The sequence below is a fragment of the Anabas testudineus genome, chromosome 1 (assembly GCF_900324465.2).
Source record: "Anabas testudineus chromosome 1, fAnaTes1.2, whole genome shotgun sequence".
Taxonomy (NCBI): Eukaryota; Metazoa; Chordata; class Actinopteri; order Anabantiformes; family Anabantidae; genus Anabas; species Anabas testudineus.
The window spans coordinates 14,651,290-14,666,925 of NC_046610.1; the positions used below are offsets into that span (position 1 = coordinate 14,651,290).

At 42.6% G+C, this 15,636-nt stretch overlaps 1 protein-coding gene across 8 annotated transcripts in view; it reads right to left on the reverse strand.

Moving 5' to 3' along the window:
- Positions 1-1,969: 1,969 nt before the first annotated feature.
- Positions 1,970-15,636, reverse strand: part of LOC113162411 (nuclear factor 1 X-type-like) — a 103,227-nt gene continuing 89,560 nt past the window's right edge. For 5 of the 8 annotated variants that reach the window (XM_026360515.1, XM_026360512.1, XM_026360513.1 and 2 more), the window contains 4 exons: positions 13,642-13,811; positions 11,976-12,123; positions 9,680-9,768; positions 1,970-6,740 (listed from right to left, as the gene is read on the reverse strand). In XM_026360515.1, the coding sequence (XP_026216300.1) occupies positions 6,726-6,740; positions 9,680-9,768; positions 11,976-12,123; positions 13,642-13,811 (422 nt within the window). In that variant the 3' untranslated portion in view covers positions 1,970-6,725. The remainder of the gene's footprint in view (positions 6,741-9,679; positions 9,769-11,975; positions 12,124-13,641; positions 13,812-15,636) is intronic. The other 3 variants (XM_026360516.1, XM_026360518.1, XM_026360517.1) reach the window with 2 other exon arrangements.

Here is a 15,636-nt window from a genome sequence, read left to right on the forward strand (position 1 = left end):
AGCGCTTGTTTAATTTAGTAGGTAGGTCAAATTAAAACAGCTACACACGTCTGCTTATTAAACAGAGACAATAAGTATTATTTATGTAAACTGCACACACCAAGTGAAACCACTGAAACCTGATCACGCTCAAATCATCTCACAGGAACAGTGTTGTTTGTCTGTCTTGTGTTTACAACGTGACTGTCAACTCACTGGAAGCTGTGGTTCTTCCTGTTAGATCAGCAGCTAGACTGAAGATTTTTATGCTTTTTCAACCTCGATTTTCATCTAAAGCGAGTCAGAAACCATAGCGAGCTCTGAGGAAAAAGGGGAGATCCCTGTCACATGGTGAGACTGTGCAGCTGTTCCTGCTGCCACAGTCACATAAACACACAGGAGAAGACTTTATTTACATGTTAACAAAACAAAACTGGGATTGTCATGTTATCTTTAACTTTCCATATTTCCCATACTATTAAAAGATATGATCTTTGAGTTATAATTCACTATTAGTTATAAATGAGAGAGACACTGCCTAATAGAATACAACAAGGCGGGATTCAGGCTTTTTTTCTAATGAGAATCTTCCTACATTTAGGCGACAGTTCCTCCAACACCGCCACCACCCCCTGCACCCTGTGGAAACAAGGCTGCTACACCTCGTTCTACACCTTGCCCCCAACATGCTGCAGTACCTTTTATTGACCTTCCCGTCCAGGAAACAAGTCATTCATCAGAGGCTCTACATGTTGCTCAGGTAAGTGTCTCCTCCACCATCTGATGTCAAATTGATGAAGATTCTCAGGCATCCAGGTAAAGTTATCATGAAGTTGACTCATGGCAACTGGACTTTCTTCTTGTTTGGTCAAAATGTTTCACTGCCCATCCAAGTAGCATAAGATTAAGTGACCCTCATTAAACAGAGGTGACAGTGGCCTAAGGCATAATATCTCACCCACTCACAATCGCAGCTCTGTCATGACCACCCTGGTGGTTTCACAGTCACACCTGGTCTCAGGTGGTGACAATGACGGTGACACACATGATGTTATGTTGGTGCGTGTGACATAGTTAAAAAATCTTTTTCTCATCCTCCAGGGTCCTCCTCTGCTGCCACATGGACAAGAAGAAGATGATGAAGAGAAATGCCATCCGGTGCAGGAAACTAACCCAGCACCACAGGCACTTGGTGCTCCACAGGTAGTTTATTTTTTGGTAGACATGTTTTCACTTTCCTTATCAAAAATAACAAAAATCTGTACTTTATCTTGATCCCTTTGCAGCAAGATGAACAAGACACTCAGGTGGAACCATCTGGACACTGAAGTTACCAGTACTGGAGAATGAATTGCACTCAAGCATTGTAGTTTTGGAGAAGCTGTTTTTTGTTTTTTGTTATCCTTTTACATGTGTTTCCCTCATGGTCCCTTGCTCAAGATAAATTAAACTACTGCTATATTAATCTCATTGGTGGTCCTGAGAAGTTTGTTTCAGAAATGTTCCTATCAGAAGCACACTGCTTTATGTTCAGACCTAAGATGCTGGAATATATTTCAGGTTTTTTTCCAAGTTTTATTCATGAAAATTCAGCCATATAATTTAGCAAATAGCGATTTGCCTTGAAAATTTTGAATATGCTGTTATTGTAAATAATTCTAATAATCTAGAAATAATATGAATAATATATTAATGATAAAAACTAAACTAAATGATAAGTCCTGTAAACACTTATAGTGTATATAGTTATTGTAGTTCATCCACTGAGGACCAGATTCCAGCAACCCATGCAAAAGATTCAACCAAAACCAAAAATATGCACTAATAGTAACATAATTTTTCCTGGATATCCTGCTGGTAGTGATATTTGACCAGTCAGTGGATCAACAAAATAAATTAAGCTCCATGGCGTCTTAAGAGTTTCTACTAATGTGTCTATTGTGATCATCTTGACTTATTCTATAAAGAAAGACATGGCACAGCAAGACAGTACAGTCAAGAACATCCTTTTTATTCAATCAGGTGCTGCTCTTCTCAAACTGTGTTTTTCTTCTTATGGAAAAGAAACTGTAATTAACACATGCATTTCACCTAGAGCTCTGGGGGTGTTTTCATAAAGAAGTGGTGCTGCACTGAGGGTGTAGACAGAGGTGTAGAAGAGCTGGGAGTCAGGGGGCCTAGGGTGCTGCCTATTACACCAATAACCATACACGCTTAAGAAGATAAAGAACAAAATAAACAACAGAACATAGACACGGAGCAGTCCAGCATGAGGTGGTCAGAGGAGAAAAGAATGGAGGGACTTGCCTGAATCCTCAAAAAGCTGAGAACTCAGGTTCATGCTGGCTTTTTATCTATCTGGTTGGTGTGTTTGAAATGGCTAATACTGCTGAGAGTTTCACTGTGTGAAACCCACCGTGAACAATAATACTTGACTTTAAAAGATTGGTTTGAGTGGAAGTTGGATATGTCCTGGAAATGCAACCCCCTGTTTCAGCCTCATGCAGGACAAGTCCGGTTATAAGGTGCTTGTAGCTTTCACTTACAGTCCAAGGCATTCTCAAAAAGAGCCTAAATGACAGCATACCCTGATAGCAAATATTAAAAGAAATCCAAATTAAAAGAAAGCTTAAAAAGGGGGGAATAAAACAAAGCAAAAAAAAAACAAAACAAAACAAAAATAAATACCTAAAACGAAAGAGCAAACTCTTATCATAGTCCAAGCAGCCCCTTTCCTACACCCAAAAGCAGTTCATCCAGCCCTCTTGACCCCATTCATCTTCTCTGTAAACCTCTTCAACCCAAACCCCTGAAGCCCCGTCATCCCTTCCTAACCCACCCAAGGACACCCCCAAAAAGCCCATCAGCGTAATTTGTTCACTTACATTAGCTGTTGAATGGAGAAGCTGAAGAAGATGGGTATGGTAATACAACATGAAGCATACAGACAAGAATAACATGTGAGCTAACTGCATTCTGCTCAGACAAAAAGTTTTTCGGCAATATTTTTTTTCACCCTCCCAACAGTGAAGAGGGCAAGAGAGAGAGAGAGAGAGAGAGAGAATGAGTGAGAGAGAGAGAAAGAGAGAGACGGAGAGTGACGGACACAGTTACAGACTACTCCAGTGTCTCAAAGAAAACGGACAGTGGAGACAGAGGGGAAGAAAAAAGCAAGAGCGAGAACGAGAAGTTTTTTTGCCTTTTCAAAAAAATTTTTTGTCATTATTTATCAATAAAAAGTAAAGAACTAATTCACACCAGTTTCCTTTTGTACTATATATATGTATATATATATATAGATACAGCTTTGAAAAGGAAGAGAGGATATAGGGAAGGTACAATGGAGGTGATTCATTTCAAAGCCAGAGGGAAAAGTTGTCCCTGAGTGCTCAACGGATGACGACCTTTTGCCTCCTTGAGGCTCTCAGGGGCAACCTGCTACCTCAAGCCGTATTGAGAAACAAAAAAAAAGGGCGATCTGGATTACAAAATGGAGTCTGTGAACAAAAGGCACTTTTAAGGGACAACCTTTAACTGCTGGGAAACTATACACTACAGCACAAGCACTATAAGAGTCATTTACAGAGGAGGGAGTGGAACAGGGGAGAGGCTCACCTTGCTGCCTGGTTCATAAATGGTTCAGATTTTAAGCTACTTTATGCCCCTTTTTTTGTTGTTGTTTCTGTCATCTGCGCAGGAGACGGATGGTCTAACTCAACACTATCAAGTCAGATGTGTCAACACAACCTGCTGAGCTCTGTCCAGCTCTAGATTTAGAAACACATTGGGATGATCATGGGAATAAAAAGACTCATGGATGTGAAGCATCTCCCACAGCACAGGGAGGAACTTGTCATGTATTTATGCTAATGCACATTAAATTGGGAGTTTTTTGTTTTTTTATATTTGCTGGTGAGTTTCAGGCAGTGCATGGGTAAGTCATTTGAAGTTTCTTAGGCATGACAGTATAGGTTAATCTGTTTTCTAAAGGTTGAACCAAAATGCCTTTTGTGTCACAACCTTAAGGAATAGGAACCTCTCCCCCACTCAATACAAATAGAAGAATACAAATAGAGAGAGGAATAATGCTGTTTCCTAAATGGTCTGTTATTTTTGTTCATTACCATCCATTTATAATAGTTCTGAATGTACTTTATAGTGTTAAAGCACCAGTTTTTATCTGATGATAAATTTTTTTTTCTGAAGTTGTGTACATTTTTTTTTTCCTTCAGCCCTCCCACATTTTTATAAACAAATGATTACACATAAAACATTAAAAAAAGAGACAAAAGGAAATAAAAACAAATACCCCCAACTTACAAAGACTAGGATTTTTCATGGCCCTCTAGTTTAGAGTCCTGGAGCTTACGGACTTGAAACAAATACATTTTTTTTCTCTTTTCTCTTAGCTTTCTTAAAAATCTCTAACAGACAAACACAATGATCTACCCAATGCATTGCACGTGGCTCAATCGACACATATTTTTCAATAATAATACTTTCCATCAAAAACAAACACTTTTTTTCTTCAAACCTACTGTCGATTTTCAACATGTTCATCTAGGTATTATAATGCTGCGCTGCAGATAGCGATGGTGTGTGTCGTTTGATTCGCACTGGTAACAGTAAGGTGATTTTACTGAAACGAGTCATGGGGTAAGGTGAGAGTTCAGAAAATAACTAGACTGCCAACAAGCTCATGTAGTAAAAGTTAAAAAGGAACATATATCATAAATATATATGTATAAGATCTCTCTCTCTGTCTTTACAAAAAAAAAAAAGTTTGCAGTCCTCTATAAAGTTCTGTCCTAGGCCAATGGTTTCCACATGCACCAACGCTACCATTCCCTGTAGCTTTAGCTTATATGTGGGAAGAGAACCTGAAGTCAAGTTTATTACTAATTGCATGAAGGGAATACAGAGGCACTTTCATATATTGTTATAGTATTGATATATGGTTTTAGTACATAGACCTAATGTTACTAGAGAGGCTGAGGACAGGGTTTCAGCCCTGTTTACTATCCCTGCAAAATAGAACCAACAGCTAGGCAGTCCAGTTATTTTGTGAGGTCGGCTTTTGTTGGATTGTGTCATCTTGTAAATAATACGAATAGCAATTTCAATGTGAACATTTACATAGAAAAAAATATCTCAAATTAAAAAGACAAATCTTAAGTGAATGAAAAACCATCAACAAAGGCAGTTTGGAGAACCACATATAAAGGCTTCCCTTTATAAATTTTTGTCGGGTTGAGGTGGTGTTAGTGTGCATTTTGTATGTGTTTTATGTGTTTGTGTATGTCTGTTTTACTTTTCCTGTGACTTGACTAAGGGATACAGGGTGAAGCAATGCAAGGGATGCATGTGATGAGCTCTTGTTACTGTGCTGTCCATATGTGAGAGATTTGAGAAGCTGCTGTTACTGTCTCCCTGAAACCTGTTTCGCTGAAATCCGAGCACAATACCTAATGTCTTACTGCAAGCTAAAGAAGAATAACATGCAAGAGAAAGTTAAAACAGTCCAAGTGAGACAAAACCAAAACCAAATCTGGCAAAAAAAAAAAAAAAATCTACAAGCTAAATGAAAACTAATAATATGAAGCTGATGCTGCGTGTGCATTACTGCAAAGGAAATTCCATGTCTATGACTAATAGCGAGATGATATTGTGAGTGGTTGTGTGCCAGACTACTCTGAAGAGAATAGTCTGTACTGTATGTACTGCAATCGCTTGTGTGTGTCTGTGTGCATGTGCGTATTTGTGCTGCATGTGTCAGGGCCAAGACTCAAATGTTGTCACAGCCACATCCCTGCGGCGGCAGCCGGCCTCTACTCACTTCTCTAATCACTCCTCTGACCATCGATGTGCAATACTGTTCATCCCTTATTAAAAATTAATAGTGCATAGGTGAGGGGACGAAAGAGCACATGTAGCGTTAGTGTTAATGACTGTCGTGTGTTCACTCGCTTGCACTTGCCTCGTGGCTTTCACTTCTCCCACAGCAGGACATCCTGATACTTTGACAGGTAAACAAAGATCAGCCACTTAGTGCATACATGTCACACCATTGGATGGCGTCACCGTGATTGGCCAATCGTAAATGAGAGAGGCTCAGGGCTGAGCAAATCTAGCGGCAGAGTGTGGCGACGGTCAGACGTGTGGCTGTGGTTTTGGTCTGGACCCCGAGAAGCACTGAGCTCCAGGTCAGGTGGAGGAGAGGTGCATGGAGAAATAATTTGGGAGGCAATGTTTTTAATTTGCACATCCGACTTCACCATTTACCGCTACTTGTTCTTTTTGGATCTCCCAGCCAATGCATGGAGTTTCATTGTGGAGACAACAAAATAAAAAAAAAAAGAAATAAAACATAAAAAAAGGAAGAACAAATGTATAATTGGTCATTTGTCAGGTTACAACATTGTGTTTCCTTTCTGACATTTTGTGGTTTGTGTGTGAGACAGTTTCTCATCTTGCTATTCCTCCTCCATGCATTCTGAGTCTGTCCACTCAATCTCATTGAAGCTTCCTGCATAAAGGGGGTTCCTGTTCGAATTGTGTTGGATTGGGAGTCCTCTTGGAGCGGAGTGGGGGTTTTCGGGTTCTGTAGTAGTATTTTGAATAGTGTTGGCGAGATAGAAAGACCTTTTTAGTGTCAGCAGTCTGTTCATAATCAGCGGTGATCTGTTTGTTTTTCAAAATTCCAATTTTCATGACACAATTTTAGCTGTTGATTCAGAGAGGCCTTGTCAGAGAAACCAGGACTGTGGAGAAGAGAAGAAAAGAGAATCAGCAGCTTATTTACATTTTGTAAATTATCAGTCCTGAGCTGCATCTTGAAGTGACAATTACCTACAAACACACAGAGTCCCGGTACGGGATGTACAAGAAAGTATGAACAGAGAACATCTTAAATCACTGACTACTATCGATAAGGTCATAAGGTCAAGACCTCCCACAGTGGGGGGTGAAGTGATCAAGTGATTATTTTCTGCTACACAAAATAATGTTTTTTTTATCATTAGTTTTTCTAGAGAGGAATTGTAATTTCACATCAAGCATCTCAACAAAAAATGAAGAAAGAAATGTCTGTAAAAATGACTGTAGTTCTACTGTTTCCACCAGGAGACGTGCAGAGGATAACAAGGGGTTGTAGACACTGATTTGTTTTAGGTGAACAGGCACAAGTAGAAGATGGGAAATACTACCAGCGTCATTCATCCACTAGATGGCCACCTACTACTCCCTTTCCCCCCTCACTCCCAGTACTTGCTGAGCTCTGCTGTTCTGTACAGTTGTGAAAAGTTGCAGCCCAAACTTTGCCCCTTGCTGTTTTTAAGACGGCTGACTCACTACAACACTGGTGTTATTTCAGAGCTACAAACAACATTACAACAGCACTTTTTCTCTCAGTATGAATTGTCTTCCAGCGAGCATACACAATGTAGCTGCCAGGTCATGAGCTACCAGTTCACATGTAAGGCGATCCTCCTAATATGTCTCTGCTCTGTGGGCCTGAGTGGCCTCAAGCTACACTGTAAAGCTATTAAGGGCAGCTACTCCAGGGATCCAGTTTCTCAGTGTGATAAGAGGGCAAAGAGGAGGCTTTGGCACAGGCTGAGCTGTTCTGGCTGCCTCTGACATTCCACAGGCCTCGGCCCGGGGAGAGCAGCGAATCACCCCACCAGCCAACGCTCTCTCTGCTGTTTCCCATTCTAGCAAACTTAGAGAAGATTTTAACCCTCACCCAACCTCCATCTATCCTCCTCCACCTCTGCCTAACTCCTTCCTAGCCGTGATTTTTGGTGTGTGCAGATCTTCCTCCTGGCTCCTACTTCCCTTAACCCTCTCCGGTTTTCCTCTCCGTCTTTTACGCCCGGCTTTCCCAATGTAATCCTTGGCAGTGGAAAGTGACCCCCCCCTCCTTACTCGAACCCCCCTTCAAGTCCAAGTTCAACTGCCTATGACATCATGTCTGGTTGCTGCGGGCAACCAGACAGTCGGGACGTGACTGTGGAGTGCAGCGAGCTTCAACTAACTCCCTCTCTCTTTTTTTCCTCCCTTTCTCTCAGTGCCTCTTACTTTTTCATACACGCTCCCCTCTATTCCTCACCCTTCCTGCATAGCTGAGGTCTCGCCACTAGAGCGCTCCTCAGACCAGCTTTTCTGTACGTCTCGCTCTGACAGCAGTGGGAAGATTCTCTCCCTCTGTCTCGGCTAGTTGGCTAGTAGGCGGCAAGGCGGGCTGGCAGGGCCATCATCTGAACCTCTCCATATGCCAGGGAACAGCAGGATAGGCAGAGACCTCTGTTACTCACTCTGGCTGAGGCTGCTACTGACCTACTAGGCTCAGCTAACTCGAAGTAGTTGATTTCAGTGCATAGGTTCTCACTGTGCAAAAAGTATTTTTCAATAATGTTTGAAAAGCAGGAGATAATAAGTGTTCTGAACAGATGTAAGCTGTTGTAAAAGCCCTGTTGTTATTTAGAAGAGAAAATGAGGGGCAAGAGTTTTGGCACAGAGTTGAAGTGCGTGCGCATGTGTGCACATGCACGCACACACATTTGGATGGCGTTTGGATGTCCCCCGAGTGCCAGGGCTACATCTGTGGGAGAGTGGTGCAGGTGGGGAGCTAAAAAATACTAGAGGGAGCAGCCGGATGAGAGAGGTAGAGAAAGGGAGAGAAGGGTGGGCTGCTGATGCATGAGGGGGAAGAGAAGGGGAGGGTGGAGGAGCTGTGCCGAAGAGGAATGCAGATTGTTTCCATGTGTGGGGAGGACAGGAGAGCTGAGTTGGCTGCAGGCAGGTGCGGTTAGCCCCTAATGAGAAAAGTTGTGTTGGTAATGGAGGAGGCCCAAGACACTGCAGCCCAGTGGCAGAGCACAGCCAAAACTGAAACCACAATGTAGTGTACTACTGGCCTCACACACTGCACTAATACACACTGTGAGGCCTAACAGAGATAAATCAACAGTGACGGAGCTGAAACTAACTGGCACTGCTTACATTCACTGCAGGGAAACCACTGTGGTACAGACACTGTAAACCAATACTGAAACCTAAGACCTTGATACATAGGCGACCCTTTGTGTTGATGTAGCTGGGCAACTTCGCAAACAATTATTCAACAATACCTGTAGGTTACATATTTCTTCCCCCAGGTTCATCATTAATATCCCTCTATGAGCATTTCTTATCCAGACATATTTTAGATAATATAATAACAAGTCAATAAAACAATACACTTTCAAGTTTGTTAGCATAATGACCTGGATATTATTTTCTAATGATAAATATAATAGTACATGTTTCACAACATAATGTCAACTTAAGGTCTACTCCTTAGCATTTTCCAGAGTTTCCAGCTTTTTTTATAAGCACTATCTTCAGAAATCCTGATAAAAACTGAGCAAACTTTACGTTGATGAGGGTCGTGTAATATATGTGTGATATGCGGTTGATCATCACAGGCCGTACTGGGCTGACTCACTGACAATGGCATCGCCTCTGTATCACAGCCTTCGCTCTGCATAACACGCTTGTCCCTTTGAACCCACAAATGCCTGCATTAGCAGTGCGCTGGGAAGTCCTCTTCACAGGCATGCTTGCAGCAAGAAATGAGGGGAAAAGGGAGAAAAGACAAGAGGAGGAGGACGAGGTGAGTGTGAGGATGTTAATAAGATGAGGGAGGTTGGTGGGGTACCTGTGTCTGCTGGGGGATATTCAGAAAGTTGTCCCGTGTTCCGATGCCGACAAACCGGTTGGGAGCTGTGGAGCCTGGCGTGGAGTATGCTATAAACAGAGAGAGACAAGTGTGTACATGCTTTTATACACACACATACTGTACACACTGAACTTAAAGTAGAATTTGATGCTCTCCTCGTCCTCTATACTGTATATTTCGCTATAATATGAACTCACTACAGGACTACGTATCACTGTCAAACAGATTACTGGAAAAAGACAGTAAGGGTTGGGGATTCTCATGCCCTATTAGACACATGTGATTTGTTCATATGGCGGGCATGTTGTTCTTTTCCCTCTTAACTGATCTGAGGTTAACAAGGGGATGGACCATCTGTAGTGATTAGTTCTAACATGAAGCAGCTATTTCCTACAAATATGGCTGCACTGTTCAGTCACAGACGCTCCTCAGCAGCCCCTGGCTTCAGCACTAAGCCACCGTAGAAAACCACTGAAGATTCACTGTGAACTTAATAGAAATGTGACCAGTGGAGTTACTGTACCAATCACCGGTGGTAATCAATGCTCCATTTCAATTCAATAGGTTACGATGAGCATCTTGCCTACAAAATGACACCATTCAGTGATGTCACAGGATCAAATTTAGGGCAGTTGTGCTCACTGGACTCCAACATGGCAGCTGAGATGAACATTTGCTGTGGATGACTTGAGTGAGGTTGAGGGGATGGGGATGTGGGGGGGTGACAGTGACAGGGTTGAAACTGATGCATGGGTAAGAGTGCACCCTATGTAAGTGTGTGCCATTTTTCCTTGTGACTGTAATTACAATATCTTGAGAATCAGAGACAAAATTAGAAGGGGAAAAAATACAGTGATAACAGTCACTGGAATGAAAAAAGACGGAAAATACGATATTTATTTATATAGGATGTTCATATAAATAAATAATAAAGTGACACGTTAATCTGAGAGAGCTGGAAGGGGGGTTGGGGGGTAGGAAAGGTTGATAGGACAGGAAGAGGAGGAAAAAGTCAAAAGAAAAGGAGAAGGTGTCCCGGTTGCTCCGTCCAGTGCCCCCTCTTGGTGTGCCTCTCCCATGGCCCGACTCTCGCACTGCACCTGTCTGGGTGGAACCAACCAAGCCTCACCGCTCCCTGAGGACACTCCTCTCTCCCGCTCCCGCACTATAGTGCTAATTAGACAGGTTTGATTAGATTTTAACATTCATGTTTAGAGAGAAGGGATTGTTCTTGTTATACTGTGATTCCCATGTTTTTTTTTTTTTTTTGTTTTTTTGTTGTTGTTCTCAATTTTTAATTGTTGTGAGATTTGTGTGAAAGTTCGGAGGGAACTGGGTGGGTAAAAGTGGGGCATGATGTTTTTTGGAGTCCACGCCAACTGCCCTAATTTTGTTCCCTTAAAAAGAAAAAAAAAAGAGAGAAATAAAGGAAAAAGAAACAAAGAAAGAGGATATGAGAATATCAAATAAATAAAGGAGAAAAGCAAAAAGAATGAGAGAAAGGGGTAGATTGTATTGCCGCTGTCACAGACAGACATGCAAAGTCTGCATTGATCAAAGGCTTGCGGCTACAGAGGCAACGTGCACAGTTCCCTGCTCTACTCTGCTCCCCCCCCCCGCCAAACTATGAAACACATCAAAATAAAGGGAGAGAGACTACACTGCCTCTTGTGGTGCTAGCAGGAAACCCAACACCAGAGAAAGAAAAGAGAGAGTTGCAGGAAAGAGTCTGAGGAGGTTTGCATGAAGAAAGAAAAAGAAATGAGAACGCCAGTGCAGGTCAGAGCGAGAGATGCAGAAGATGCAGAAGAGTTTGAAAGAGGATCTCTGGTTTGGCAAAGGCGTGGCTTCTGCCTCGACAGAATTGGATCTTGCTAGTAGACAACAGTAATGTGGCATACAGTTGGTAAGGTAATGAATAAAATAGGAGTGAAGCTCCTAGGGGCTGCTGAGTGTTTGACTGATAAGGCTGCGACCTTACTGGAAGCAGACAGTCACCTGAACTATGAAAAACTATAGCAGTAGTCATTGTAGATGTGCCAGACTGGGGCTTTTTCAGAAGCTGTACTGCAAAAATACAAAGTGTAGCTGCTGGAACTTCTATGATGACTACATTTATTCTACCATAGCTAATAGGACAAATTTGCTGCCGGTTAAAAGCTAACCAATCTATGGGAGAACAGTGATTCGGACTGGCCTGTGTTACAAGTCTGTGGGGAGGCTGGGTCCTTAATGGAATATTGTGGAGGGGAGTGGGAGTGGGGGGGTGACTTACACGGAGATGCGGGTGAGCTGAGTCCACCGTCAGTGGGCGTGCTGATGGTTTTAGAGTCGGGCATGGGGAGGGGCACAGGGCGCGCCACCGGGGGTGGCGGGGGCAGCAGGAAGGAGCCCGGCATTTTGCTCTGGCCACCTCCATTAGGCTGCAGATGGACCATACAGACAGGGTGAGCAGAACACACCCCGAGAATTTACAGTGCAAAGGGAGGCGCACACACACACACACACACACACACACACACACACACACACACACACACACACACACACACACACGTACAGATAGATACCAACAAGCAGTCTTATGAACACTCAGACAAACTAAAACACACATAGGAACAGGAGACATCACCAAACTCACACAATCTTAAAATAAGACAAACAAAAATATCAGACAGTCCGGCCACAAGTTGTGAGGTAAATAAGAGGTGGAAAAGTGGAGAATGTTGTCACACAAAAGGAGAAAAGAAAATGTGGCTATCATAAGGGAGTTTGTTATAGTGTCATTTTAAAAAAAGGAAGCGAAATCAGCAATGTGAAAGAGTGTGTGTTTGTGCAGGTGTGCGTAGTGTAAGTGAAAATTACACTGAGTGCAATGAGAACAAAGGATAATAAGACATGGAAAGGGGTCTGATAAGTGGTTTTAAAGTTGTTCACAAGGCCAAGTTTACAGTAGTGGTTTACAGTACTACCAGCACCCTCAGTGAATGTTGTCTCGAAATTAATCTAAAATTTCCCATAAGGCCAGTTGACAGACAGCTGTACACTGTGTGTAAATACTACGCAGTGAGTGTGAGAGCGGGGCCATGTTACTGAGGAGCCTGAATGGGCACCACCGTTCGCTGATGTTTCACTGAATTACACTCACAACACCGTGTCTCCAAACCCCTCACTCTGTGCCTCATTAGCTTCTGCCTTTTGCGTTCTCCTCATCTGTAACCATGTGTGAGAAGATGCTTACAGAGCTTCATCTGACACCTGGTGTGTTGAAATAACTACATGTGTTACTTTCATATAAATATGGTATAAATAACTGTTTTATTATTCCTAACCATATGTAATCCTCTGTATTACCTGCTCTTCTACCTGCTTTAGGCAGAGTAAGTCAGTCTCTGGGCCCTTTGAGAGAACAGTGTTGAGAGTAAAGGAATGCCCCAAAGATAGCAGCAGGTCAACGAGGGCGTGTGAAACAACTACTGAAATGCATAATGAGTGTTAAATGTCTGTCTTCAGGTTCCTTCCATGGATAGCCATCTCTCCAATCACTGCGGATCTTGGTCAGTTTACAAATTCTTTATCAGCTTCGCCTCCTTACAGAAAATTCACTGCGAGTTGCCCAGGCCACACCTGCCTTTGACCTGTCTGCCTAATAGTTTTTTAACATTTTCTTCTTAAGGATCTTCTTCACTGTGGAAAAAGGCATTGTTGCTTCACCTCAAAGTTTGCTCTATTACCATGCTCATGTTACACTTGTCACAGATAAGATATGAAATGAAGTAGTAGACGTTATGTATATAATTAATGATGCAGATTTTCTTTTCGGATTGCTTTCCTTTATTCTGCATATCCTCCTCAATAGATGGAACAATCAAACTGACTTCAAATCAGTGTCAACAAAGCCACCCCATCACCTTTCTCTGCCGAATCCATGGATGACTTACCTGTGCGCTGGGCTGTCCTGTGCCATCGGTGCACACAAACTGCACAAACTCTTTAAGCGGGTCCTGGTGGTGGTGATAGCGTATGGTGGGGTGGGTGAAGTATGGGCTGGACTGCTGGATGATAGAGGAAGAGGGGAAGTGCAGAGCTGAAGCTGAGGCACGGGGACTCCCTGGAGAGAAGAGTGGGAATGTTGAAAGAGGAGGAGGAAGAGGAATGTGAGGAGATGCAAGAAATGTAAAAAATACAATGAGGTTCAGATCATTTATTCTATTACTGCTCAAACATAGCACAGATTTTAACATATATAACTACGCAGCATGATATTCAATATATTGACATGCACACCTATGACATTATATAAGACATGCATGTTTTAACTAAGCACCAGCACAGTTGGCATCAAACGACAGGTTGCTGCTCAGGCCTATTATTGTCATAACACAGAAAATAGCTGTGACATTCTCTTGTGGTTGACTGACTGAAGCTGTTTCTGCTTACAAATGACTGGCATTATCCCCGGCTGTTGGGCAACATCTGGTCCCATTCATTTTATAAATCAGCCTGCTAGATTTCTCTGTAGCCTGGCATCACCACACACACACACACACACACTTCCCATACAGTCCCGTTGCTGGATTTTCTTCCTTCTGCTGTCTAACCATTTCTCACTCACATACACAAACTGCTGGGGTAAGACAGTGCCACCCACCCACACACACACACACACACTCACTCTGGGTTTTTCCACTTTTGTTTTATTGCTTGTTGGTGATGTGTAATCAATCAGCAGCACATCCTTGCTGTGTGGTTCTGCCCAGTAGTTTGAAGCTTGAGAGAGAATCTCCCCTCTGCTCCCAACCAACCACAAAATGCCTCCCGGAGACATTAGTCAGCCAGCCAACCACAAATACACACTAAAAAAAAACACACACACACACACACACACACACACACGCTCCACTGTCTGTCTTGTCTGCTGAGATTCTATGGCTTTGGCAATTTAGCACACCAAACTAAAGAGGCAAGCTGCTTGGTGAAGGGAGCCTGGTGAACAAGCATCTGTGATTATGTCTGTCACCTACTATCTCTTGTGTATATTGTACTGTCAATAAGTGCATGTTTGTTCAAACTCGTGTTATTTTCTGGTGTCCTCATCTTTTTTGTGTCTGGGTTTTTGCCTCTCTGTATTGTGTGCATGTAAATTTGATATGTTTCCCTGTCTGTCTCTTGGTTTGTATGTATTTTTGTTCTACATCTATATGAATCTGTTGGACTATTCATGTGTCGTCGTACATAAAGTTCATTAGTGTGTGTGTGTGTGTAATGGCTGCCACAAAAGCGGACTCTCTAGATTAGTATAATCAGACAACAGTCAATCTGGCAGCTCTCCATGCGAGTCTAAAGCCAAAAACAGGACGTAAACCATCCAGTCCTTAGCGTGAACATCAACACTCACTAGTCCTATACAACAGGAGCTAACAGCCCCAGTCAAGGCAATCACGATTGTTAGCGGTGTCTTCCCCTTCTATGTCTACCCCCATTTCTTTTTTTCATCTTTCTCTCTTCCATCATCTTCCAGTCTCTTTTTAGAACCAAGGCCTCCGAGGGACACTGCATTTGGATGGCAGCCATTTTAGCACAGCGAGTCCTCCACAAGAGTGTAAATTTACACATGCACGCGCACGTTTGTGTGTGTGTATATCTGTGTGTACGTGCACAAATGTACCCATACACAATCTCTAAACACTGTCTCATTACAGCCTCTCTATTACATTAAACCTCTTAGCCAACAGTCCAAACACACAGTTTGGAGAGTGTGAGAAGTTAGTTGGGGAACAAAGAAACCAAAGCCAGGCCCTCACACCTCTTCCGCTCACGCACAAAACAGAAAAAGCTAATTTTAGAAATAAATTCAAACGTAAAATTCAATCTGGTGTTTGGGATGCTCTAGGGAGTATAGGACTGCTCTGTTCAGATAATAAACCTGGCTTAGT